At 59.7% G+C, this 24,208-nt stretch overlaps 13 protein-coding genes across 13 annotated transcripts; 5 read left to right on the top strand and 8 right to left on the bottom strand.

Annotated features, from left to right (window-relative positions):
- Nucleotides 1-89: 89 nt before the first annotated feature.
- Nucleotides 90-1,349, bottom strand: A1Q1_05793 (uncharacterized protein; the record flags this gene model as incomplete). The annotated part of the gene is made up of 1 exon (XM_014321002.1): nucleotides 90-1,349. One exon carries the CDS (start codon nucleotides 1,347-1,349, stop codon nucleotides 90-92), a length of 1,260 nt encoding a protein of 419 aa, XP_014176477.1.
- A 480-nt stretch (nucleotides 1,350-1,829) lies between these two features.
- Nucleotides 1,830-2,948, bottom strand: A1Q1_05792 (uncharacterized protein; the record flags this gene model as incomplete). Its single annotated transcript, XM_014321001.1, has 1 exon — nucleotides 1,830-2,948. The coding sequence occupies one exon, from the start codon at nucleotides 2,946-2,948 to the stop codon at nucleotides 1,830-1,832; it is 1,119 nt and encodes a 372-aa protein (XP_014176476.1).
- Nucleotides 2,949-3,405: 457 nt separating this feature from the next.
- On the bottom strand, nucleotides 3,406-4,713 carry A1Q1_05791 (uncharacterized protein; the record flags this gene model as incomplete). Its single annotated transcript, XM_014321000.1, has 3 exons — nucleotides 3,406-4,274; nucleotides 4,314-4,561; nucleotides 4,619-4,713. The coding sequence occupies 3 exons, from the start codon at nucleotides 4,711-4,713 to the stop codon at nucleotides 3,406-3,408; spliced, it is 1,212 nt and encodes a 403-aa protein (XP_014176475.1).
- A 716-nt stretch (nucleotides 4,714-5,429) lies between these two features.
- On the top strand, nucleotides 5,430-7,620 carry A1Q1_05790 (uncharacterized protein; the record flags this gene model as incomplete). Its single annotated transcript, XM_014320999.1, has 3 exons — nucleotides 5,430-5,688; nucleotides 5,732-5,860; nucleotides 6,266-7,620. 3 exons carry the CDS (start codon nucleotides 5,430-5,432, stop codon nucleotides 7,618-7,620), a joined length of 1,743 nt encoding a protein of 580 aa, XP_014176474.1.
- Nucleotides 7,621-7,741: 121 nt separating this feature from the next.
- On the bottom strand, nucleotides 7,742-9,842 carry A1Q1_05789 (uncharacterized protein; the record flags this gene model as incomplete). The annotated part of the gene is made up of 3 exons (XM_014320998.1): nucleotides 7,742-7,987; nucleotides 8,099-9,568; nucleotides 9,717-9,842. 3 exons carry the CDS (start codon nucleotides 9,840-9,842, stop codon nucleotides 7,742-7,744), a joined length of 1,842 nt encoding a protein of 613 aa, XP_014176473.1.
- A 340-nt stretch (nucleotides 9,843-10,182) lies between these two features.
- On the top strand, nucleotides 10,183-11,553 carry A1Q1_05788 (peroxisome assembly protein; the record flags this gene model as incomplete). Its single annotated transcript, XM_014320997.1, has 3 exons — nucleotides 10,183-10,326; nucleotides 10,734-10,907; nucleotides 10,954-11,553. The coding sequence occupies 3 exons, from the start codon at nucleotides 10,183-10,185 to the stop codon at nucleotides 11,551-11,553; spliced, it is 918 nt and encodes a 305-aa protein (XP_014176472.1).
- Nucleotides 11,554-11,717: 164 nt separating this feature from the next.
- Nucleotides 11,718-12,286, bottom strand: A1Q1_05787 (uncharacterized protein; the record flags this gene model as incomplete). The annotated part of the gene is made up of 3 exons (XM_014320996.1): nucleotides 11,718-11,752; nucleotides 11,814-12,077; nucleotides 12,280-12,286. The coding sequence occupies 3 exons, from the start codon at nucleotides 12,284-12,286 to the stop codon at nucleotides 11,718-11,720; spliced, it is 306 nt and encodes a 101-aa protein (XP_014176471.1).
- A 47-nt stretch (nucleotides 12,287-12,333) lies between these two features.
- Nucleotides 12,334-13,555, top strand: A1Q1_05786 (uncharacterized protein; the record flags this gene model as incomplete). The annotated part of the gene is made up of 4 exons (XM_014320995.1): nucleotides 12,334-12,357; nucleotides 12,439-12,726; nucleotides 12,779-13,364; nucleotides 13,416-13,555. 4 exons carry the CDS (start codon nucleotides 12,334-12,336, stop codon nucleotides 13,553-13,555), a joined length of 1,038 nt encoding a protein of 345 aa, XP_014176470.1.
- An 877-nt stretch (nucleotides 13,556-14,432) lies between these two features.
- Nucleotides 14,433-16,365, bottom strand: A1Q1_05785 (RAS small monomeric GTPase; the record flags this gene model as incomplete). The annotated part of the gene is made up of 7 exons (XM_014320994.1): nucleotides 14,433-14,851; nucleotides 15,062-15,175; nucleotides 15,228-15,244; nucleotides 15,348-15,358; nucleotides 15,525-15,568; nucleotides 15,925-15,970; nucleotides 16,036-16,365. The coding sequence occupies 7 exons, from the start codon at nucleotides 16,363-16,365 to the stop codon at nucleotides 14,433-14,435; spliced, it is 981 nt and encodes a 326-aa protein (XP_014176469.1).
- Nucleotides 16,366-18,434: 2,069 nt separating this feature from the next.
- Nucleotides 18,435-21,145, bottom strand: A1Q1_05784 (uncharacterized protein; the record flags this gene model as incomplete). The annotated part of the gene is made up of 4 exons (XM_014320993.1): nucleotides 18,435-18,676; nucleotides 18,719-18,748; nucleotides 18,819-19,374; nucleotides 19,442-21,145. 4 exons carry the CDS (start codon nucleotides 21,143-21,145, stop codon nucleotides 18,435-18,437), a joined length of 2,532 nt encoding a protein of 843 aa, XP_014176468.1.
- A 120-nt stretch (nucleotides 21,146-21,265) lies between these two features.
- A1Q1_05783 (uncharacterized protein) lies at nucleotides 21,266-22,146 on the top strand (the record flags this gene model as incomplete). Its single annotated transcript, XM_014320992.1, has 3 exons — nucleotides 21,266-21,277; nucleotides 21,438-21,795; nucleotides 21,842-22,146. 3 exons carry the CDS (start codon nucleotides 21,266-21,268, stop codon nucleotides 22,144-22,146), a joined length of 675 nt encoding a protein of 224 aa, XP_014176467.1.
- A 109-nt stretch (nucleotides 22,147-22,255) lies between these two features.
- Nucleotides 22,256-22,760, bottom strand: A1Q1_05782 (uncharacterized protein; the record flags this gene model as incomplete). The annotated part of the gene is made up of 2 exons (XM_014320991.1): nucleotides 22,256-22,449; nucleotides 22,535-22,760. The coding sequence occupies 2 exons, from the start codon at nucleotides 22,758-22,760 to the stop codon at nucleotides 22,256-22,258; spliced, it is 420 nt and encodes a 139-aa protein (XP_014176466.1).
- Nucleotides 22,761-23,007: 247 nt separating this feature from the next.
- Nucleotides 23,008-24,114, top strand: A1Q1_05781 (uncharacterized protein; the record flags this gene model as incomplete). Its single annotated transcript, XM_014320990.1, has 1 exon — nucleotides 23,008-24,114. One exon carries the CDS (start codon nucleotides 23,008-23,010, stop codon nucleotides 24,112-24,114), a length of 1,107 nt encoding a protein of 368 aa, XP_014176465.1.
- Between the last annotated feature and the right edge of the window lie 94 nt (nucleotides 24,115-24,208).

The raw sequence follows: 24,208 nt of genomic DNA, 5'->3' as shown, positions 1-24,208 counted from the left end.
GACGGCCGTTGTAGATCATTTTTGTACAGACTATAGACCAGGCATGATACGACTTTTGACGCGTTCAGGCTGTTGCGGGCGGGTCCGCGTCAGAGGGACAGTCCCGCGAGCTCCTTCAGGCTATACACGTGCACAATAGAGGGCAGCGAGTTCCCCGTACTGGCCTCAGCTTTGGCCAACCACGGCCCTATCTCCTCGAGAGTGAAGACGTCCTCCCATCCACCGCGCCTAATCCATTCTTCCATCGTGATGAACTCGAACGTCTCTGGGGTAGAATCCCTCCCAGGACCCCTTCCGCAATACAGTGCTTGCAGTTTGAGCTCTTCATCAAAGCACCAGGCGTGTTGCTCCTGCAAGCGGGCCTGGTTGGTGTTCACTTCCAGTTCGTGTTCAACAATGGTGGAGGCCGCCGGAAGGATGGCGGCAGAGTTGACAATGGTGACGCTGGTTATACAGTGGGGCGCGAAGGGCGCGATCTGCTCTGCTAGGGCAGACCAAATCGTTCCCTCCGTCTGGAGACAGGTACCAGTGCGCCCACGCTCTGTGGAATACTTGCAGCGGGGAATCCATGCCTGACCCGGCCTCTCGGTCCAGAACACAACTTCCAGGTGGCGGAAGTCCCCGATGCACAGCTCCCTGGCGACGCGCACAGGGTTGACATAGTCATGCAGGATCTCTGGGGCGCACGGCGAGGTTTGGCTGTACACGACGCTGATGTGTGTGTCGATGGTGTCAGTGGACCTAGTATGACTGTATTCGAAGTCCCCTGGTTGCCGCAGAATATCTTTTGCTACGAGCTTGCTGCCTGTAGACCAATGACTTCCTAGCACCTCCAAGATGCACGGGCAGAGCGGCACCATATCAACGTCATCGTCTCCAGGCTGTGGATTCCTGAGAATGCGCTGTTCCGGGGGGCACGATTGCACTGCGAGGTTCAACACGTCGAGCTCAGGATAGCTGGTGCTCCGCCGACTAAATGACGACTTGGGGTTCTGAACTGGAATGAACAGCGCCTTGCAGTCTTGATGAGGGTACTGCTTTACATCGATGCGCTTTAGCTGCCTGAGAATTACTCCCATGCTCTCCTTTGACAGCTCGCTGACGGGAAGACCGGGCATAAAGCCTTGCGAGAATGGGTAGGCGTGCTGAGCACCTGGGAAGAACAGACCGAGGTCAGTCACCGTGCCGTACTGATAAGCAAGGGGTCGCGCGAGAGAGCGAAAGAGCGAGTTCACACAGAGGACGCGGCGCACGCTGGACGGGTCGAGGTGGCTGAAGATCTCGCTCAGGATTTCGACAGGAAAGATCGGAAAGGCTGTGATAGCTTGATGGTCGCGCCGGGAGGGCATGGTGTTGGAGTTCTGAGGTCGAAGTAGCGTTGGAAATGGGATAACAAGGTGCACGGCCAAGCAGAAAATGTTCTCGCCAGGCATGATGTGTGCTTGCGCCCCACGTTTGGTGCCGCCCACACCGTGCAGAGATCGACGGTCGCCTGCCTTCCTCCACCTCAGCATTGCAGCCCCTCGTCCCTCTGACGAGGCTTGTCTCTGGCGACCCCTCAGAAGTCCTCGACCGTACGAGTGCGGCAGCGTGACCGAACACGGCCTCTTGTTCCAAAGCGTGCTACACCCACTGTCTTCCCGACACGATGGCGAGTCTGAGCCTTCTAATCCGTCCATGCTACTGCGGCGTCGCTTCTACTCCGTATCGTAGTCTTGTGATGAAGCCAAGGATTGCATTAGATTCGTTCCAGTGTATTGGCGACGGGTTACACGCAGCGTGAGTGCCATTGTGACTCCATCATCGTCTTCAGACGAACCCCTCCCTACTTACGCCTCCTCGTGCATCGTCTTCAGCCAAGGGTCCAGTTCAGCGTAGGTGAAGACATCCGCCCAGGTGTCTCGTCTGATCCACTGCTCCATCGTGATAAACTCGAACGTAGCTGTAATCGGGTTACTCAGCCACTCCTTCTGCTGCTCCGCGTTCGCATTGAAGAGATCCTCGTTGTCTTTCATTTTGACCTCTCCTCGGCTCAGTCGAACCTCGTGTTCGTCAGGCATGGAGCCGGGTGGGACGATAGCGGTGGCGTTGACGACTGTAACCGTCTTCAGACGGTGGAAGTAGGCAATGTCGAAGAGACGGGACCACACCGTTTCCCCTCTGGGGTGGCAGACATTCGCGTTGAGCATGTCGCCGTTGACATAGAACTCGCAAGGAGGGATCCATGCCAGGCCGGGGCGGGTGGTCCAGAATATTACCTCCAGGTGCTCACCGCACTGTCGTCCGCTCACATCGAATGTCTCCAGGTCAGGCTGGGTGAGACAATCACTTGTTCGCGGGACCGATGGCGGCTGGCTGCAGAGTACCGATACATGTCTTCGGGTAGTGACTGGGTAGTTCTCCGGGTACATCGCACCCGAGCCGTCTGGACGAGGCACACCCCTAGCAATGACTTCTCTGTAGCCTTGCGGGCAGTTCTGAAGCACCGCATTGAGGAATGCGCACCCACCAAAGTTGATGGAGTACTCGTGCATGCGACCGCTGCCATTTTCAGGTATGCAGAACCCAGGATCGGAGGAGATATGCCAGTCGAGACGGAGGACATCGAGCACGACCGGGCAAAGGGTATGCGGGGGCGGGGAGGCGCAATCGAGTTCTGAGTGCGGCACAACATCGATGCGCTCCAATTGGCTTGCGATCCATTCCCTCTTCTTCTCCGTTATCTTCAAGGCTTCAGAATCGGGGTCATCAAAGAAGGGGTACGGATGCGTGGCTCCGGGGAAATGTAGTCCGAACTTGGTCATCGTGCCGTAGCGATAGGCGTAAGGTTGGGCGATGCGGCGGAAGTATGAGTTCACTTGGAAGATGGTGCGCATTTCCTGGTGCGAGAGATGACCAAAGATCTCTAGAAGCAGCTCTGAAGGTAGTCGAGCTGGCCCGTCGGTCATGGTGATGTTAATGTCTATGACGATGGAGAGATATCGGTGTCAACACGCCGAAACACGGCAGCTCGTCCGAACCCTATTTGATGCCGCGACAAACTCGTGCCTGTACTCCTGCTGCTGTTACTCCTCGTATGGGCTGTAACGTTGATGGTGCATCGTAAGGGTAGTGTCATGGCCGTGGTGATAAGCTGGACTGCATTGCGAGGCCTGAGGTGAAGATGAACAGATCAGAGGTGAGGCAGTGGGCAACGCAGAAGTTCAGGGACACAATCCAGCGCCTCGTTATCTCGCTACCGATAACGACGTTCGCCGATCTTGCCTTCGACGGAAGCAGTTCGATGAACCGTGAAGCCTGAATAACGGCGGCCAACAAGCCTCGTCACTGCCACGATCATGCTCCCGTTCATAACCCATATTACCCAGCGCAAGAGCTACAGATGTACAATTGCATGGTGCTATGCTATGCTGACGCCTGAGATGCAGTGAAAGCTGGAGGATCCAACTCCTCCTCGCTGATCTTGAAGCCCAGTCCATCGGCGAAACGAACGTAGCGCGCCCACGTCTCGGGCATCGGTTGTCCGCCAGCACGGGCAATGAAGTGCTCGCTAATCTCGAGAGGGGAGAAGACATCCTGCCACTCCGCCGTCTCGAGCCACTCTTCGAGCGTCAAGAACGGCATGTCCGTAATCCTCAGCGGCGTCTTCTTGGCTCGGCCACACCTTTCGCGATAGGTCGTGTAGAACTGCTCACGGAGGGAGTTGTGACTGGCCAACCCGTCTCTTCTGTCCCTGCGGTGCTGCCAGTACGTTGTGTGAGAGGGCGGCACAGTGTCTGCGTTGACAACGGTCAGGCGCTGCAAGTGAGAACCGCAGACCAGCTGCGCCAGCTCATCCCACATAGAGCTGTAGCGCGGGCACAAATCCTTGACGTGTAGATCCGATAGCTTGGCGGAGCCAATATGATAGCATGCTGGCCGCCAGTTGCGCGACGCTCCTGTCCAGAACACGATGGTGAGGTGCTCTGTCGTCTTGGGCAGGGCGATGGTGTGGGCTGCGTAGCCTACCGTGCAGAATTCGGCCCGGTGCATCGGTTCAGCACTCATGTCGCCCCTGGTAGCGCTGCCTGAAAGGACGTGAACGCACTCCCGTATGGGTTGGAATCTTGAGAAGAAAGTGGAGGGTGAGAAGTCGGGGATACGGGCACCCAGCATGGCGTCGCGGATGACAAGCTTGTCAATAGTTGTGTGCTCGCCCAAGACGTGGGTGAGGTAGAGACAGCGGTTGCTGAGCTCTGGCGTCGCAAAGCAGTATATAATTCGAGACGCGCCCGCTGCATGTCAGTCAGCACTATCCTCTGGAGCGGGCTCACTGGGGAGATCTCGAGAGTATTGCAATCGCAGGACTTTCAACGCGTTGATCTTTCCAGTGAAGACAGACACATCATGCCCAACGCACTCCCTGAACTCGTGCATGTTGAGGGTGAGTGTTCTCAGTTTGGGTAGGATGCGCTTTTGCTGCTCGTTCGAGAGGCTGATGCGGGGATCGGTGGTTTGTAGCAACGGGTGCGAGGCGGGCGCCAGCGGAAAGACGATGATAGACTTGCTAGACGTACCAAACCTATAGCAAAGAGGTCTTGCTATGGCTGCCATCGCTGAGTTGACGAGTATGACGCACCGGAGGTCGTAACGGTTGAGCTGCTCGAAGATGTAGAGCAGAATTTCGGTCGGGAGGACAGACCAGAGTCTTCTCTGAGCGATCGGGCGAGGCATAGCGATACCACATCCGCTGTTGTAGGCAGTCGTGAATAATAGAGGAAGAAGTGACTCTGCATGCTATTGAGCTGACGAAGTTGACGCGACGTTAGATCCGGTGTGTCGGTCATTTGAAGCCGTGCGCCCCGTCAGTCCTTGGTCGTCACGCTGAGCGTCAGGAGCTGCGTCAGTCTCGGACGAAGGACCAACGATATCTATGGCATTGCGCGGCTGCAAGTTGTGCGTCGTACGTCGTAGTTGCGTAGAGCGCATCAGTCAGAAGTCAAGGACAGCAAAGCAAGTGTTGTTTCAGGTCCTCAACGAGCGGCAACTAAACAAGGGAAACTGCCGGACACCAAAAAGCCAACGCAGCAACCGTGGGAACATTACTGTCCATGCTCAATCACGATCCCATCACGGCGACGTCATGTTCTCGATCGCTCTCACAATGTCCTGACCACTGGAGGAAGACTTCCGTGTACATCCGCGAGCCCTGTAAGCACTGCATCGCCGTACCCAGCGCCGAAGAATCGCGGCGTCGGAATGCGGACGATAGTTGCGGAGAACTCACTCCGGCTCCGAGCGCTTGAGCGTCGTCATTTCTCTCCGTCTATCCATGCAGTGAACTCACCGAGATCTTGACCCACTCGATCTGAGCCTTATATGACGGCTGACTCTCACCTCCTCGTTTTCATCTCCAACTTATCCAACTTCTCCAACTCGATTTCCTCAGCATGCTGCACCTCCCCGTTACTGTCGCTCTCCTCGCCTCGGCGGCCTCGGCGCGCTTCCATTACCTGCACCCTCAGGGCCAGCCGCAGTTCTGCCTCGCCATTGACCCCTGTTCCGGCGGTGATAAGCGCGAGTTCCCTCTCGTGACTGCCGAATGCGACAACAGCGACAGCCAGAAGTGGGGCACTCGTCTTATTGGGGACACGGAGACGATCACCTGGTACCCGCTCTCTGCGGCGGACCGCTGCATCAACGGCAACAGTGAGTGACCTCGTCAGCAGGTGTTTGAATAAGCTAACAACAGCCACCTCGGACCCGCCCCAGCAGGGTCAGCAGGTGCGCGTCGCAGCCTGCACGCCCGGCCAGTACAACAAGTGGCAGGACTGGGCACGGGACGGCAACCAGCTCATCGCTGGCAGTCTCGATGAGACTCGTTAGTTGGCGCATTCTGGACAAAACTGACATCAGTCTTCGCCCTCGACCGCAAGGACGGCGCCGTTCCTGGACCTGTGCAGTTGTGGCAGTGGGTCGAGAACAACTCGAACCAGGTCTGGGACTTTGATCTCCATGACAACTAGGTCCGATAACTTGGCATAGCATGGACTATGCATCGACGTGTACTTGCGAATAGCCGAGGATGCACTTCGAGACGCAGAATGCAGGCGCGGGTGACAGGTTCGCCACCCGCTAGCTTTAGCGCAGAAAAGTCATACGCGTCACTCTCGAAGGGCCACAGTCAGCAGTCAGCCCAGTATGCATGATCGCTCCTCCTAACCATTCCCCTTCATTATCCGGCATGTCTTGTGCTCTCCCGACGCCAACTACGAGCAAGCAACAGGTACTTTCGCCGATGCGACGCCTTACGACTCCACACCGCTCTCAAGCCGCGAAGAAGCGCACTACCTCGCGCAGCACCTTGCGCGTAGGTGCAACGACGACTTGTACCCCGCCGACGTCCACTTCCTAGATCCGTGGGAGAACCTCCTTAATCTCCCCTTCCCAAAACGCAGCTGGCACAGTGGCCTGCAGAGGGCTATGCCACTAAAGTGTCTGACGGTGGACGGTCGCCCTGCGCTGCGGAGCGTCAAGCTCGCACGGCCGCTCGAACCCCGTCTCCAAAGGCGACGCTCGACACGCCGGTTCGAGCGCTGGATCTTGAAACATGCCCGCACCCCGGAACTTCTGTGGACCGCATCGCCTGCCCCAAACGCGCCGATGACCGCTACGGCGTCTGGCGGCGTTAGAGGCTGGATCGATCTGGGCAGAGAAGCGATCCTCCAGAGCGTCATGTACGCCGCTCTCACGTACCAGGTCACGGGCGCTGCCCTCGGGCTCTGCGTCTTTCGAGCCTCCTTCGGCCGGATGCTCACACTCAACGACCGTGTCATCGCCATGGAGGATATCCGCAGCCCTTCAGAGCGTGAGACAGCGGACGGAGTGTCCCACGTCCTCGATGCAGACGAGTTCAGCCACTTTGTGGTTCGCATGAGGGACGACACCATCGAGGAAAGGCTCCCGTTCACCTTCCTCAGAAAAGAGGAAGGCACGAACGATGCGCAACTCGAAGTGCTCAGTAGTTGGACGCATGCGGCCTACCGCCTGATGCTGAAACAGCCTCGAAACGGACGATTTTCGCGCCTGCCACCGGTCAAGTCAGACCTTGTGAAGGAGCTGCTAGCCCGTGTGGATGCTGCGAAGCCGGGGACATCACCAATGTCCCGCCCCTCAACGGGCAAACGCAAGAGCCCGAGTTCCTCACCTTGCGACTCGGCGACGAAATGCAGGCGGCTTGAGCCACCGAGACACGAATGGGCACGGGAGATTGAGGCAGAAAGCTTTCTTGGCGAGGTGACAGACATGGGCTACGATGGCGATGACGAGGGGTTTGCAAGCGAAAGCGACTCGGGAAAAGGGGCTCACTACACGGAATCGGAGCATTCGGAGCCAGAAGACCAGATCATGGATATCGATGATAGCCCCATCGAGATGCCAGAGGCGGTTATCGACCACGAGACGAACGCGTACCTTGGTGCGCGATATATGATGACGCCAAAGGGACGGGGTCCCTCGTTGTCTGTCTACGCCAAGATTGTGCGTGCGCTCGACATGACCATTTTGTTCGTTTCATCGGCGGAGATGAGTCGACTTATCGCGGACCTCAACGATGATCACGTTGCTGGCGCAGCTCCGTAGTGCTAAATGTAGTCACCTGGGGGTGTTAGAATGCGAGAAGCTGGAATCAGTGAACAACCCGAAGCCTGAGCTAATGATACATGCGATCGTAGTCTATGTCAGTACGTGAGCGAGTAATCGTCTACAAAGCCTGGAAGTTGATAGCGTGGAGCGCGCGCCTGCGCTCCTTCTCGTCCTCCTTCTTCTCCCTGTCGTTCAGCCACACGACGACCATGCCAAGGAAGAGCACGGTGCCGACCACTGCCGCTGCGACCCATGGGATCCAGTCGCCCGGGTGCAGGAAGAGCTCGGAGCGCCACTCGGTTGCGCGTGTCTTCACATTCGTGTTCGCCTTCGGGCTCAGCGCCCAGGGCGGGTTGATGATCACCTGCGAGTTCGGGATGAGCGACTCGAGGTGGTGCGTGTTGCCTGGCGGCAGGAGCGAAGTGCCAACGACGAGGTTCTGTGGTCAGCTATGTGTGCTGGAAAGTGAGCTCACCTCGACGTAGTTGTTGGTTCGTCCCAGACCGATATACGTATGCGGAGAATACAGGGCATGGTGAGCAACTTGCGGGAGCTGGGGAACCTGTTGCGCGTGCCGCTTGCCTGCCGTATCAAACACGGTGAACTTGAACGTCGCACCCGAGTAGCTCGCTCCGAGGGACGAGTACTTCTTGCCTCCGTCCGTGGGCTCGCAATCGCGGTCGCATGCGCCGTTCAGCACCTGAGCCTTCAGGAAGAAAGCGTCGTGGTAGAAGTTGTTCTGAATAAAAGTAACGTGCGCCTTGCTGCCCTTCTGCTTTCCAGAGCGCTGCACGAGAATGTCCAGCGACCCATCGTCGTCGAGATCAATCCAGGACGCACCCTCGGCATCAGTGATGGCGTCGAGGGCCTCATAGCCCTTGCCCTGGGCGACGATGAGGCCGCGACTGCCTCTCGGCAGGCCGGCGCAACCGGCGACGCCTTTGCCGCACGGCACGTTCTTCAAGATCTTCACCTGCGTGCCCTTGTCCGTCTTGAGGGTGACGAGAAGATCCGGGAAACCGTCGACGTCAAAGTCTCCCGGTCGCAGCGGAAGCGGAATGTGAGCGTTGCCGGGGACAGAGAGCAGGAGCTCGGCGTTCTGTCCTGGGAAAAGCTCCTCGAGTGGTACGCTCAAGAACGTGCCCCGCTTTTCGGAGAAGTCGAAGCTCCAGTTCGGGTCGGACTGGCACAGCTCACCCCAGCCGCGGCACCGAAGCTGTCCGTCCTTCTCGTACTGCGACCACTCGCCCGAGCACACTGGCGCTTGGATGTTGTACGCGACATTGATGCTGCACTCCTCTCCGAGGCCTGACGACGGCATGTGCCGTTTGCACGTTGCGAACACAAGGTCGACGGCTCCGTCCCGGTTCATGTCGGCGAACGTGACAGCACGGCTGTACGTCGGCAGGTCGATCACGTTGGCAACCACATAGCCCTCCGTCCCTCGGTTCTCGTACACCTGCAGCTTGCGGTTGTTCGCCTTCGGCGACTGGCAGTGCAGTACCACATCCGGCGCACAGTCTCCGTCCATGTCGACGTACGCTGACGAGTGCGGGTTCGCAAGCGTGCAGCCTGAGTCAATCGGGAACAAGCTCGGCCGACCAATCTTCATGGGCGAGCCGTCGGTGTTCTTCCACGAGCGGAGATTGTTGTCCCGGTCGCCGTCCGGAAGGTATCCGAGCAGCGAAGGCAGCAGGTTGTGCTCATCGTCGAACACGAAGGGCTGATGCCGGCCGGACTTTGCGAGGTCCCATCGCTGACCGAAGCCGGACTCGTTACCGAGCACAACGGTCATGTGAAGGCTTTTGTCGGACTTGGACCACCACTGGTCCTCATCTCCGGTCATGACAAGGAGGTCTAGCCGTCCGTCTCCATTAAAGTCGGCGGGGATGACATTGTACACGACCTTGTCGAACTCGAGCAGCGGCCCAGCATCGTATTGCCACTTGTCGCGGTTCCAGAGCCATACTTGGACTGATTTCCGATCCGGCGCGATCGAGAAGAGGTCGGAGCTAAGAAGTGTCAGAAAGTCGACAGGTGGTGGCTCACTTTTGGTCGCCGTTGACGTCGCCGATGGCTGCTATCCGACCGACGGCGGGGTCGAGACCGAGCGAGCCTGCATCGAGGAGGGTCTCTGCAGTGAAGCGTTCCTTCTTGAAGGGCCAGAAAGCCTTCGCGCCCGGCACGAGGAGGGCGAGCGCGAGGAGGCCGGCGCGCATAGTCTAGGTTGCTGGCGGAATGGCGCTGTTGTTGGTCCTTGGAGAATCGTCGAGCGTGGTCGAAGCTAGGGTCAGGAGCGATGGTCAAGTACCGACCCAGTACCGAGCGAGTGACGCGTTCAACGCTGGCGCAAGACGCCGATAAGTGCTCCGATTAGCGGAGGCAGATTCCATTAGCGGATCCAAACATAGACTTACCCCCCGATTACAACCCGCCTCTCGGCTATTGCCCACTTGCACGGGCCGGAGGAGTCCACTCTTCAGACGGCGATTGTCAGCAGCTTGCAACATCACTCACTCTCATTCCTCACTCCACCCACACTCACTCAACCCAGCCGACATGGGCGAGGCCTCTGTGTCGCGAAGACAGCGCGCATATGAGCCGCGTGCGCCCCTCGTGAACCAGGTCGACGCCGACGAGCTCGACGACGGCGTCGTGGAAATGCTTGTCGACGGCGTGGAGAAGGCCGTATGCCGTTTCAAGGTGAGTCGAATGAGCTACCGGTGTTTCACGTCAAGCTAATGCCCAGCCGAACATCGACATCAAGCCGGAACTGACGCTGCTGCTGAAGCTGCTCGTGTTCGGCGCCGGCGTGCTCGGGCCGTCGAATGCGAGCCCGGGCGCGGCGATGCAGAACCTGCGGCTGATATCGAGCCGGGGCCCGACGAGGCGTGAGTGATCTATGGATCAACAGACGGCCCAAAGTGGAATCGTGTACTGACTGCCCAGCGACGCGGCGCACTCTCCTTCTCTACCTACTCCTGCACCCTCCCCTCTTCCCGGCATACATCCTGCAGCGTGTGCGACAGACGGCGCTGTCGCGGCAGTGGCCCGACCTGCCCGCACATGACTGGCGGAGACGTGCGTGGCGACTGCTGACACGGCTTGAGACGCTTGCCCGAGCCTGGGAGCTTGCTGGCTGGACGCTCTTCCTCTGGGACGGCGCTGCGCCGAGCCTTCTCATGCGCATCCTGCACCTGCGATTTGCGCCAACTGCACCCCGCCTCGCCCGCATGGTCTCTTACGAGTTCATGAACCGTCAGCTCGTCTGGGGCGTCATGACAGTGAGTACAGCTAACATAGTGAATGTGTGCAGAGCTGACTTTCCAGGAATTCCTCATGTTTGCTGTTCCGCGCATTCCGAGCCTGCCGCCCGCTCTCAACCCGGCGACGGCATTCGCACCAGTCCGCCAGTTCCTCTCGCAACCGACGCAGATTGATTACGCTGCGCTGTCTGCTTCGGCGGGCGAGCTCTCCGCCGCTCGCAAGGCGGGCACTGCTGCCCCCTCATCGGCGCACAGCGGACCGTTCGCCCGTCTGCCCGCCAGCGTGTGTCCAGTGTGCTACGTCCGCCGCACAGAACAGCCGCAGGCGCTGTCGGGAACGGACATCGAGCTCCCCTCCCTCGACAACGCAGAGACCGAGGACGAGGACAAGATCTTCGTGCCGGCGCAGACGGACTGCTGGGGCCAGTGCATGTACTGCTACTACTGTGTTGCCGACGAGCTCGCGCGCGCCGGCAAGCGCGCCGAGAAGGGCGAGCAGGAGAAGCCTGTCTGGCCGTGTCTCCGTTGCGGCGGAGACGTCACGAGGGCGTGGAGGGCGACGGCACAGGAGACGGGATTTATCCCGCCGACGCCGGAGAGTAGCGACAGCGACAGCACACCGACGAGCGAGAAGATGGGAGACAGCTATGTCGTGGTAGAATAGATGCATGGGTCATTGGCATTCTGCAAGGTGCGGGCGGGGGCGGCTGTGAGACATGTTTGTCAGCCTGCGTCAGCTGAAGACAATATGAGTACGCCAAGAGGGTCAGTGGGCATCCGTCAGCATGTACCCGTTCACTTCCGACACGTTCTGCATACAACCATGATTTACTCGGGGAGCTCGAAGTCGTAAGCCATAACGTCTGAGGTCAGCTTACACTCTTTCAAAACCAAAGCCTCGCTCCGCGCCGCCTCCGTACTCACCCTGAACATTGGGCCTGACGTAGTTGACGACGGTATTCTTGTGCGCCTCGGAGACATCGTACTTGTCGAGATCGGCGCGGCTCGCGAAGACAGAGTACAGGCCATAGTCGAAGCCCTTGGTGCGGGCGTCGATCTGGGGCTCGCCGACAAACATGCTGATCGCACCGGGCACCTGCTCGAGCTTCTTGATGCTGTCCTTGGCCGACTGGAGCGCGGCGGCGTCAGGCTGCTCCTTGAGCTTGAAGAGGACGATGTGCACGATCTCTGCAGGCGTTAGCGGAACGAGCGTAGCGAGTGGAGCATTGGTTGCAGTGCGAGGAGCGGAGGAATCACGAGGAGAGGACGCGTGTGAGGCGGGGAGGAAGGTGGGCGATCACAGTCCATAGACTAGCAGCACGCGTTGCAAGAGTCGCGAGTAAGGAGTCACAGCTGAGTACAGAGATCATCTCAGCTGCAGAATACTCACTGCCCATGATGATTGTCGATGAGTTGAAGGTGACCTTCCCCGGTCCGGGATGTTATGTACCGCGAGCGCGATATCTGGGTCCGTCGTCCGGATCGTCCGCCAGGATCCGCTGGGTGACTCCGCTCGGCCGGACGGGAGTTATCCGTGACCCTCGTTCAGGTCGGGCCGATCGGTCACTGGCTGGCCCAACTGACCTCCACTTGCGTCAACCACCCTCATCTCGCCTCCACCCTCCACCTTCCCTCATCTCAACCAGCGACTACAGGATACAGGAAGGAGAGAGTGAAGATGGAGAGGACAAGGACGGTGCCATTGTCGCTGTGTCCTGGCCCCGCTCCGACGCAACTGCCGGAGCACGGCGCAGTGCTCGGTCCCTGTTCCCCTGCAGCAGCGATACATCTTTGTCTCGGCTTCCTCGATCTCGCCTCTCTTCCGTCCTTCAACTCTGTGAGTCTTCCCCCTCCTCATGATAGCTACCTTAAACCTGTCTAGCTGACAGCAGGACGAGCCCCCAGATCCCTCTCGGGCACTCATAATCACGGGTCCGCGACACCAACTCCAATCCGCAATCGACAGCGAAGATGAGCCTAGACTTCGGGAACCCATACCAGACTTGAGCAAGGTGGATATGCGGTATTGTCCTACCTGGCGACACGCCGCTTTACTCCTCTCTCTCCTCAGTGCTGACCCTAACCCCTCATCGGCCGAACTGGTCGAGAAGCCGGGATTGATCGTACTCTCGGACCTCAGTGCGTTGTTTGACAGAGACGTGGATGAGGCGAAGGAGAATGTGCCCCCGCCACCGCCCCCGACTACGGACATTGCGATTGAAGGTATGGAGAGCGTGGAGGTCGGGAAGGAGAAGGAGACAAAGGAGCCAAAGAGGGAACTGGGCAAGGACGCATGGGAGTACCTCTCCCTCATCAGCGCAGCGAAGCAGGCCGCGTCTCATATGGACGCAGCCCTGGTCGTGCTCGAACATGACCCCGTGTCTCTTCCCCTCCCCTCATCCGCCCACTCCTCGCGCTCCTTGGAAATGAAGGACGCGCTGCAAAAGCTATTAGGCCATGTCGTGACTGTGACGAGTGAGCTACATTTCCTCTCTCGACATTAGCTGACGCCAGAATCTGAGGGAGAGGGAGAAGGGGAGTACGAAGTCCACCAGGGGACTGAGATGTGGAGAATGAGGAGGAGGGAAGTGAGTAAGGACGAGTACGCCCTCCCGCCTATCCGGACGGGGACGGAGGAGGTCGGGTACGAGTGGAGCTGGGTGTAATGCTGTTGTAGCATATGTATCATCATTGAGGACTGGCTGACGAGCATTCAACAGCTGATGAGCAGACAGAGGTCGACTGACAGCAGACACACAGCTGACCCAATCTGCCCCACACACGAGGTTGACGGTGCGCACTGTGCGCTGGACCTAGTGCGAGACGGTAACCTCCGACGACCCCTCCTCAATTCCTCAAGCCATCGCCGCTTGCGCGCGCTGGTTTGTGGCTTAATACCTCACAGCTGCCCTGCGTTCCTGCCAACGTCCCTCACACGTCTCCTCCTTCCCTTGCTTCGACGACCTGTTCACAGCCCTTCCCCTCATGCCCATCACTCGCCACGCTCGTTCAATCATGCTCGCCCTCGCTCCACTCGAGCACGTCTGGCCCTCCGCTCGCTGCGCTCGCTCTGGGTTCGCGGGGCTCACCTATATGCATATACGCTACTAGTCATTACAGCAGCTGGCCGTGTGCGAGCGCTGGGCCACGAGCGCCACCAGCGGCACCTTCGGCCCGGGATAGACCTGTATTAAAGAGCAGATTGTGGAAAAAAAGAGAAAAAGAAGTTAAAGGAAGAAGAAAACGTCGTCGTATTGGGGTTTGTGTGGGTGGTTGGTGGAAGGTGGGGAAGGGGGGTAAAAGGAAGAAAGAAATAGGAGAAACGCATGTTACAACGTCAACGCCGTCACCGTCACCACACCGCACACCACACCGTCGCACGCCTTACTGCGCCGCACTCCGCACCGCATCGCACCGCTCCTCCGCCGTCGTACGCCAACTGCCCAAGAGCACGCAGGAACAAAGCACACCTGCTCTCGTCCTCAAGTCCTGTGCTGGTCGCGCTAACCACACTCGTCGCAGAATAGTCCAGTCCTGACACGCTTAGAGGACGACACAGCCCGAGCAGCAGCCGCCCGACACCTCGTCAGTGTCCTTCTCTTGCGGGCGGCCGCCGACGCCGGCGGTGGGGCGCTGGCCCTGCTGCGCGGGCGGCTTGGCGGGGCCGGGACCGGATTCCCGCTGGAACCGGCGGATGGCGCGGACGACAGCGACGAAGGCCTCGTCAACGTTGACACGCTGCTTGGCCGAGGTCTCGATGCACTGGGCGCCGAAGCGCTTGGCGAGGTCGCGGCCCTCGTGGGGCTGCACCTGGCGCTCGTACTCGAGGTCGCACTTGTTGGCGACGACGACGACGGGGAAGTAGTCTCGGTCCTTGACGCGGAGAATCTGCTGGTGGAACGTCGAGACTTCCTCGAACGAGCTGCGCGAGGTGATCGAGTACACGAGAAGGAAGCCCTCGCCTGGTGGATGTTAGCGACTATTCTGAGACTTCCGAAACCGTATTCGCCGCTTCTCGACGCTGTCGACGGCTTCGCGGTTCTCGCCGCGGCTTCTCGATTGTTCTCGCCCCGTGCCAGAGCCGGGGCGCGCTGGACGCCTCATACCGCGCCGCTATGGTGGCAGCGTGACACAATGCCCCGGCGCAACAGGATCCCGAACAGTTCACTCACCCGTCCTCATGTACTGCTCCCTCATGGCTCCATACTCCTCCTGGCCGGCCGTGTCGAGGACGTCGAGAAGGGCGACCTCCTCGTCGATGAAGCACTGCTTGCGGTACGAGTCCTCTGGGAGGTCGTCAGTTCAATTGCACTCAATGTAACGCGCGCCCGCACTCACCAATGGTGGGGTCATACCTGTGGTGGCGTCAGCGAAAAGTCCTGGTACTCGCACCTGAATTCCTCGTCTCTAGCCGACCGCGAGTGCGCGGGACGGCGAGGAACATTTGAATGTACTCACTCGTCGACGAACTGCACATGTCAGCTGGAATTCAACGCGCAATTGAAACGATCAACGCCGCTGCGCCGCCGGTCATGTGCGGGACCCAGGTGCGATTGAGCGATTTTGCAGACAATCACAATCGCACACCGCACACACCGACAGCCGGACAGCAGCAGCAGCAACCACGGTACTCACATGGGCCTGGATGAACTGGATGGTGAGAGCGGACTTGCCGACACCTGCACATCAGCAAAGGGACTAAGGACGAGAGCGGCCCCGTGCGCCCAGCAAGCTACTGGGCGCAGGGTTCGGCGAATGAGAGCTGCGGCGAGCCGCGCGATAGCCTAAGAGCCTGGAGCAAACGTCAGAGCGGCGGCGACATGCGAGCCCAGCGGCAGCAGCAACAACAGCACAGCGGTTGCCACCGAGACACACCGCATCGGCGTGCTGCAGCATGGATTGCCTGGGCCATCGCAGATTCGCGGGCGCCCGGGGCTAGCCGGCGCCTCGGCGAACCCGGCTGTTCTCTCCCCGCTGCTCTTCAGATCTCGCTACCTGCTCGGCTCGCAGCTCCCGTCGCCATGGGACAACGCACCACCACCACCGACGACGACGAGTCGGTACTCGCGAAGGAACTGGGCCTGGTGTGTCAGCGTTTGTTCGAGTGTCGGGCTGTCGTGCGGGCAGCAGGGCGGGCGACGCGTACGTTGGACATTGTTGTCGTCTCTGCCGTATGTGCTGAGGGGATCAACGAGGGTGGGGGGGTCGACTGCGGGGGAAGCGTCGAGATGGATGTGGGTTTGTGGTTAGAAGGGGTTAGGAGGGTGGATGAGGATAAGTTGAGAGTTGGACAGGCAGGAGAGTGAAATGAAGGCTCGAGCTGTGCAGGCGTGCGGGCGTGCAGGACAGGGAGAGGACAGCGACGGGCGACAGGGTTGAACCGCAGTGTTGGGCGGGTGTGGGCCGTGTGGGGGGGAGGGGGGTCAGTGCCCCTCAACCGCCAAAGGGGCCGCGGGAGCAAATTGCGCTTTTTCATGGCTCTCATTAACCGCGTTTCTAATCCCCGCCCTGCCGTCGCTAATGGCCTGGACCCTGGATTGTAATGTAACGCTGGTCCTTTTTGCTTAGTCGCGTTTTCACCACCAAGTGTACCAATACCACGCCGAATCAGGCTAATCAATCACGCTTACCATCCGACGCGTCTCCGTCTGTTCTCTCTGCTCTGCTCCTCGTCTTCCCTCGTTCTCTTCGAACAGCGGAATGCTTCCATCCACATTTGGTCTCGAACACAGAATGCACCCGCGCACACACTTGCTGACGCTTGGGAACACACAAGGCGCCCTGGTGTACATTGCTTATTTCGCCGGCCAGTTTTACACTCACCCCGGAATACTGTAAGCACCGCGAGACCGCGCGTCCGAGGAACATGAGCCACGCGTGAGAATCGATGCCGACATCGATCACCCGGTCCGCCGTCCGAGCTTCCGACCACCCGGCAGGGCCGAGACACATGCTCCACAGTAAGCGGCCAAGACGTGTGCTCGGCAGCCTCGGTGTCTGATTTGGTGGTGGTCTGCGCCGCCGATGGACCGGACACGTTCAACATGGTTAGCTTTTGACTCGACGGCTTTCATCGATAGGCATCCCGTCGGCGCCAAGTTGGGCTCGGGCCGCCATGTCACTCTAGATGAGATCCTGACTCAGAACATCAGACAAGTTTGATGAACTCCATTTCAGCTCCCTGTTCTTGCTCCGTGCTGCCGAGCCGGCCAGCTGGCCAGCCGACCTCGTGCATCGCGCGGCACAGCGGCAAGTCGGTATGCAAGTCATAGAGCATACTTGACATGCCCCGAGCCTCGAGAGTAAGGACGCTTTGAGGACGCGGGCCGTAAAGAGGAATTCTGGTGGTACCTCGTCGAGCCTTGCTCAGCCTTGCTCGGCCCTGAGGATTGAATGCGATCTCGTCTGGCCCCCTCGCTTTCGAGGCCGGATTCCCGACTCCTGAGTTCGTCCTGCAATCCTGTAGCATCCTGCATGCAGGACTGCGGTCAGTATGGCGTTGCGGGCGTCTTGGCTTGTTGGCTTTGAATCGTCTGAGCCAGCGCCGCGAGCGCCGCTGTCGTCGCACTGCGACCCCGACCACCTCGTCCTGAACAGCTGACAACCTTCCTAATCAGAACAAGTCCGCCGCCGCTCCCAGCCAGCCAGAACGCACCGCGAGTGCCGGAACCCCCGATGTACAAACCGGCCAGAATGCCGTCCAGCCATGTCCCGTCATGCCCTGCTGAGGCATGAATTGCTTGCTGGAAACAGATATCAGATACGAGTCTGCGCTCGCTCTGACTGGCTACGGGCTCAGGACTGCCGTTCTGCGCACGCCTCAAACCAGGCAACGGTCGTATGCATACTCTCCGCTGGTCTCCGCCGCTGGCCCCGCTGCCTTTGTCTTGTCTGACAGACCCCACGCCCGCCGTACGGACCGCAGAGTCCTCCTTCCGTCGAGGTCGGATCTTCCGGCTCTGCTGACTCTGCTACCTCTTCAATGCGCGCAGGGGCGGAAAATCTGAGCTCCTGGCAAATCCTCTGAACCTCTGGGCCCTTCGGGCCTGGCACGTTAACGTAAACAAGACGAACACGGGGGTCGAACAGCGGAGTGCGCCAGCCCTTTGCGCACCTCCGTCCCTCCGTACCTCCGTTCCTGCATTGCGTTCCTTGTGCCTCGTCCGTGCCTCTCGTGTGCCTCTGCTCTGCCGTGGCCAACCGGGCCGCCCGAACGCGCTGCGCAGCACGCAAGAGAGCCCAGAGGCAGCGTACAGGAAAAGCACGCCGGAACAGAGTTTAAATCTTCCACAACGGCACAGCAAGTGCCCTTGTTCACCTCCGGTTCCCACTCAAACTCCTTCCATCTCAAAAGTCTGGCCCCCAGCCCAGCACCGCCCAAAACAAGACATGACAATCTGCCGATCACTCGATACAACCTTGCTGCGGGGCTGTCAGCCCTGAGTACACAGATGATAGATTGGCGCCGAGGCGGCGGCGACACAACTACAGACAACCGATGCTGAGTGGCTGCCCCGCCGCGCGTCCGCTCCGCGTGGCGTAAGCTTATCTGTCCATCCAGCTCATGGCCTCGCTCCATTTCCAGTCGGCCGACCAGAATCCGGCGCCGTCGAGTCCGCCATAGCCCTGCCATTCACAGCGCTTGCTGGCCACGACCCAGTCGGGGACCATGACGCCGGTTCGGAGCGGGAGGAGTCGCGCGGTCACCTCCAGTCCCAGGTCGTCGTTGCCCGCCACGAGGCACGCCAGTCCCGGTTCGACGGGGTGCGGGTGCAGCGTGATGATGCCTGTTGTCAGCTCAGCACGGGAGGGTTGGAGCTGGAACTAACCGGTTCCGGGTTCCCAGATGTTGCGACCTTCTACGGTGAAGGTGCTCCGCGTTGGGAAGTCGACTGGGCTGTTAGCTTGAGACGGATGATGTAATCTCACCTGGGATACGCTTCTGACGGAGCATCCACTTGGCATAGCGATTCTCGTCCGGTCGGCCGAAGACGATGACGCTGCCGTAGCGCTGCATCGAGCCGTCAATGACGGCGCGCAGAGCCTGAATGTCGTAGAGGATCTCTACGTCTTGTCGCTGGTACACCCGAACATCGTGCGCGTAGCGGATCGCGACCTCACGGAGGTGCCTCTGCTTTTGCAGGTCGTCACCTCTACCGGTCTCGATGGGGATGACGAGGAGCATCGGTCCGTCGCTATCCAGCAGTCGTATCATGGGACCGTATCGCCTCGGCTTTCCGGTGTTGGCAGGAGAGGCGACCCACGGCTGGAAGGGGCCTGAGCCGCTCCTGCTGGCCGAGCGAGTCATGCCGGTGCAGGGCTCCAACACGAGTGCCTGCGCGCCCTCTCCTACAGCGATGCGCTTGATGTTCATGCCGTACATCTGCAGTTCTTCGGGCTTGGGGTCCTGCCGCCAGTGCTTCATGTTGACATCCAGACGAGCGAGGCGACCAGGCACGGCGAGCTCGAGAATGCGGATAGCGCCCTTGGGTCCCATTTCGTCCCGGGTTTGCGCACGCGATAGAGAAGCCCGCGTCACGAATGGCGAACACGTCCTTCTTCTCGGGCAGGTTCTTGATGAAGTGCATGATCGTGGGGTGTGTCAGAATGCCGTCCCAGACGTGGCCCTTTCGCGGAACCTCGACATAGGTCACGTCTGCCGCCTTCTTGCCCCAGTCGCGCAGTGTCTCGACGTACGTCCGGCTGTGGTGGGCAGGCACGTTGTCATCCTCAGCACCGTGGACGACGACCATCGGCACAGATGCGAGGTTGCTGACGTAGATTTCGTTGTTGTAGGGGGTCAGGCTCGACTGCAGGATGCCCATGAGCGCCGGGTCTGCGAAATGGTTGCTCCTCTGCTCCGTGAACGGCACGTAGTTGTTGATTGTCGTGTAGCCGCTGAGGGCGACGATACCGCGAACGAGGTCAGGGTTCCGCTGGCCGACGTGCCATACGCCCTGGCCGCCGTTGGAGTGGCCAAGTAGGACAGTCTCGTGGTTGTGCTGCATGCCAACGCTGCGGTGAAGGATCTGGTCTGCAGCCTTGCGAGCTGCCCAAACCTCGGTGACAGCGCCTCCGTGCCAGTCCTCGCCCCATTCGTTCCTGCCAGTGGCTAGGACAGCAAACATGCCGTTCACACGAGGGATCTCCTTGATCCATCCCTCAGCTTCGATATCAACCCCGGCACCGTGCAAGCACAGGAGCACAGGCTGCAACTTCTCGATCTTGGGGAAGTCTGGTGGCGGGAGGATCACCGCTCGCGCGACGTTCGTGTCACCCGAACCGGATGTGCCGAAGGTGATGCGTAGAGGCTTGCCGGACTGCAGCCAGTTGTCCGCGGTCAGGTCGTACAGCGAGTCGAGCTGGGGCTTCCACTCAAGCGTCTCATGAGCCTCGGCGACCTCGTCGGGGTCCTCGATGCTGATCGGCCGCGTGGTGAGCTTCACGCTGAAATTCTTGTCTGCCTTGTGGAAGGTAAAGCGCAGTGGGATGGCTCGAGTCTGACCGGGCAACAGTTGATACCTGGGAAGTGCAGCCTTGGCGTGCTCACTCTCGATATCAATCGTGACCGGCTCGACGTTGGGCGGCAGTCGCACTCCGACGGCGAAGACATCTCCCGCATACTGCCCCTGAAGGATGTCTGGGAACATGTCGACGCCAGGCTCCAGAACAAGTCCAGACTGCTGCTTACGGGGCCAGAGCTTGAAGTCGATCTTGATCTTTGGAGGCTGGTCCTTGGGGTCGCCGAACATTCTGATTTCGTACAGTCCGCGAACAAGCAGAGCGTGACGCCCCTTCTTGAGATGCACGCTGCGAGCAAAGTTGGACGGTCCCTCTTCGCTCAGATGACGGCCAGTGGGAGTCGATCCAAAGCCGTAGATGTCTCCGACATACCACCTGACCATGGGCTCGGGGTCGTTGCTGGGGATGATCGCGTATTCCACAACCTGTTCCGAGTCGATGCGCACCTCCATGTCCTCGGGGACATCAACGTGGCTTCGCATTAAGATCTCGTACTGCAACGCCGCCCAGCCATGGTCGCTTCGAAGCAGCATCCAGTCCACCTCGGGGAAGGCGATCTGGACAGGTGCGGTTCCAGGCAGTCGCTTCCAAACGGCGCCGGAGGCTCGGAGTTGGGTCGTGAATGGGTCTCCATACTTCGTTTCGCGCGCAAATGAGACTGCAGGCTGGGCAGTGTCTGTATTCTGGCGCACCTGGTGCAGAACCGGAGAGTGCGTGAGGGGGTGCTCGCGCATGCCAGCGGGGAACGGTCCGACGACCTGACGTCAGCTACTGCGGGGTACATCAGCTTACCTCCCAGTCCCCGACGGACAATGGTTTGTCCCTTCCGATACGCTCGCTCGACATCTCCGTTGATGCGGGCGAGAGTGAGTGACAAGGCGAGTTGTTGATGCTGATCCAGTCGCTGCGTCGATAAGGACGCGGCTCGGTGACAGGTGACCGTACCACGCGTGACGTCGGTGAACAAGCCGTTTTCGGATCTCGCCGGTTCGCCTTCCTCGCCGTCAACATTTCAGCAACTCGCAGTCCGATCACAACGACTGCACTACTGCTCGCCGACCCTGCCTACTCGCCGTCAACATACCGCTCGCCAATGACTCCGCGCCGCCTCCGACGTGGCCGGAGGATGTAGTCTACCTGACGCGGTCGCGAGTTGATCGAGCGTTTCCGCGCGAGCTTCTCCCCCTTCTAGCTCCCAATGGCTTTAACCCGAAACCAGTCACCTTCCCCGCGCACCTGATCCAGATTAAGCGGGTCAGTGACCCGAAGCACCCAGCAAACGGACAGCGCTGCCTCGTCGCAAAGAAGAAGCTCGCTCCGAAGGAACTTGTGATTCCTTATCTTGGCGAGATCCATGCGACATTGACGGATGGTGAGGGCAACGGTGAGTGGCCAGCTCTGAATAATTCGATGGCGAGCTGACGATGCAGTGACCGGTGACCCACACGCAGAGTCCGATTACGACCTCTCACTTCTCCGGCTGGCGGCCCATCACCCCTCGAACCCTACGAATGCGGAGGTGTCCATCGGCATCGACGCCGCGAAAATGGGTAACGCGGCGCGCTTCGTGAACGACTACAGAGGCATTGGATCGAAACCGAATTGCGAGTTTCGCACGAGCTCGACAGAGGGATACCTCAGAATGGAGATCTGGACATTGACAGAGATCAAGAAGGGCGATGAGCTGCTCATCTCCTACGGCAAGGGGTGGTGGGGTGCCCGCAAGGATGTATAGATTCACTAGATGCGACATTACAAGGCAATAAAGGAGAGCATAGGCAAATGAGTTGATGTTGATGACACAGAGCATGAGCAGATGATAGTGATACATATATTTTGACAGTCTACGACCTCCTGGCTGCCGGAGCATTGCCAGCCTCAGCCTTGCGCTTTGCAATCTCATCCGCTACGCGCTCGAAGCCGTACTCCTCCTCCTGCTTCAGTTCGGCTTCCTCCATAGTCCGGTCCCAGAAGAGGCCAGCGATAGCAACGGCACCAAACGCGACGCCGACAAGGATACGCTGGTTGCTGGGAAGGGCTGTGTGTTAGCTAACGTCGAGGGCACGACAGCTGGAGAGAGAAAGAGTAGGAAGAATCGGGTGCGAGAATGAAGGCCCACTCACATCGGAAGGAGTCAATGATACTCTTGTTCTTGCCCTTGGCGGCGGCAGCCTGACGATCGGACAGGCTCTGTTTCGGTGCCGGCTCCCCCGTGAGCTTCTCCATGAGCGGCTTGGCAGGTCGCAGCGGCTTGTTGACAGGCGCTGGCTGGTGCTGCTGGGCGTTCCTCAGCGCCTGCTTGAAAGCGGATCGGTCCACATTGGCGGCGAGCCGAAGAGTCGCGCGCATTTTGATCGTGCTGTTGATACACTGGAGAGGTCCGGACGGGGTATAAAGTGTGAGGCGGTGAGCTGAAGTCGACAACAGAGGGATCAGAAAAGAGCCCCGCACAACGCTTCCATCATCGATCGCTGCGGAGGAAAGGAGGTGCCTGGCTGAAATCTCGAGTGGAGGCGGGTGGAGGCGACGCCGCCGTCCTCCGACAGGCGTTTTCGGCGTCGTCCACACTCTCTCCAACGCACACGACACACTCGCCATGCCGCCGCGGATACCGTGGTCGCTATCGAGACCGCCGCCGATATCGCGACTGCTGAACGCCGCTGCTGAACCAACTCGACCGACACTCATTACACCCCTTCGACGGCTCTTACCTTACCCCTCACACGAGCTCGGACCACCTCGACCAGGAGCACTCGGATACCTCGGCCTCCGCCTCGCATACAGCACCGACGCCCCCACTTACAAGTACAAGTATGCGCGCTTCCCTGGCGACCCGTACTCTGAGCTTCCGGGCCCCGACCCCTCTCGACCGCCGTACACCGAGAATGGCAAGCCTCTCCCTCCTCGACGACCATTGCAGGGCCGACGAGCGCGGACAATACCAGGCGTCATGCCACTCAACGATGCGTCCAAGGCGGAGCACAGGGCCGCAAGGGGCGGCATCCAGCGCGTGGTCCGGCACGACGGCACGCCGCACCCGATGTGGGTCTCGGAGCCATCGACGACATGGGGCATAGCGCGCGAGCTCCTCCCTGGCGCGCGCATGCGGTACCTCCTCAACCTCTCGTTCCGAGAACAGCAAGCTCTGCGTGGCAGCGCGAATCCGCACGAACGAAGAAGAGGCCGCCTCGCCTTTGCGTGGACGCTGTTCTACTTCATGTTCATCCCGTGGGTCATTGGCCAGCTCGTGTTCATGTACGTCGGCACCAAGCCCGTCATGTTCTGGGCGTGCAAGAGCACGGAAGGTGTCGGGTTCAGGCCGCTCGCGAGGTACATTCTTCGCCAGATCTGGACGGTGCGCCATGGTTCGTCTGAGAGCAGGAAGGAGGATATCGAGGAACTCGCGAAGCACCGCCCGGAAGGCCTGTCGAGGGACCGGTACAAGGCTGAGCTCATGGTGCGCTGGCGCAAGGCGTGCAAGCGTATCGAGGAGCGAGGTATCACGCCAAAGGAGTGGGAGCACGTCACCAGCCTGAACCTCGGGTGGAAGGATGTTCTCCTTGGCCGCTTCGAGAACGAGCTCAACAAGGCTGCCGAGTCTTCGGACCCAGAGCCCGCTCCTCGCACACTGAAGGGCATGGTGGAAGGCTTCTGGCGGCCTGAAGCCCAGGAGAAGGAGCAGGCCACCCCGCGCACCGCCTGAGACCCAACAACTAGACTCGCAATAGACTTGTAGACTTGACATGTTTGTATCACTCTGCTCACCATCGGCAACTGACATCTCCTCTTACCCGACC

Source organism: Trichosporon asahii (genome assembly GCF_000293215.1).
Source record: "Trichosporon asahii var. asahii CBS 2479 unplaced genomic scaffold scaffold00075, whole genome shotgun sequence".
In the NCBI taxonomy this organism is placed as follows: domain Eukaryota; kingdom Fungi; phylum Basidiomycota; class Tremellomycetes; order Trichosporonales; family Trichosporonaceae; genus Trichosporon; species Trichosporon asahii.
This window is presented reverse-complemented; position numbering and strand designations above follow the sequence as displayed.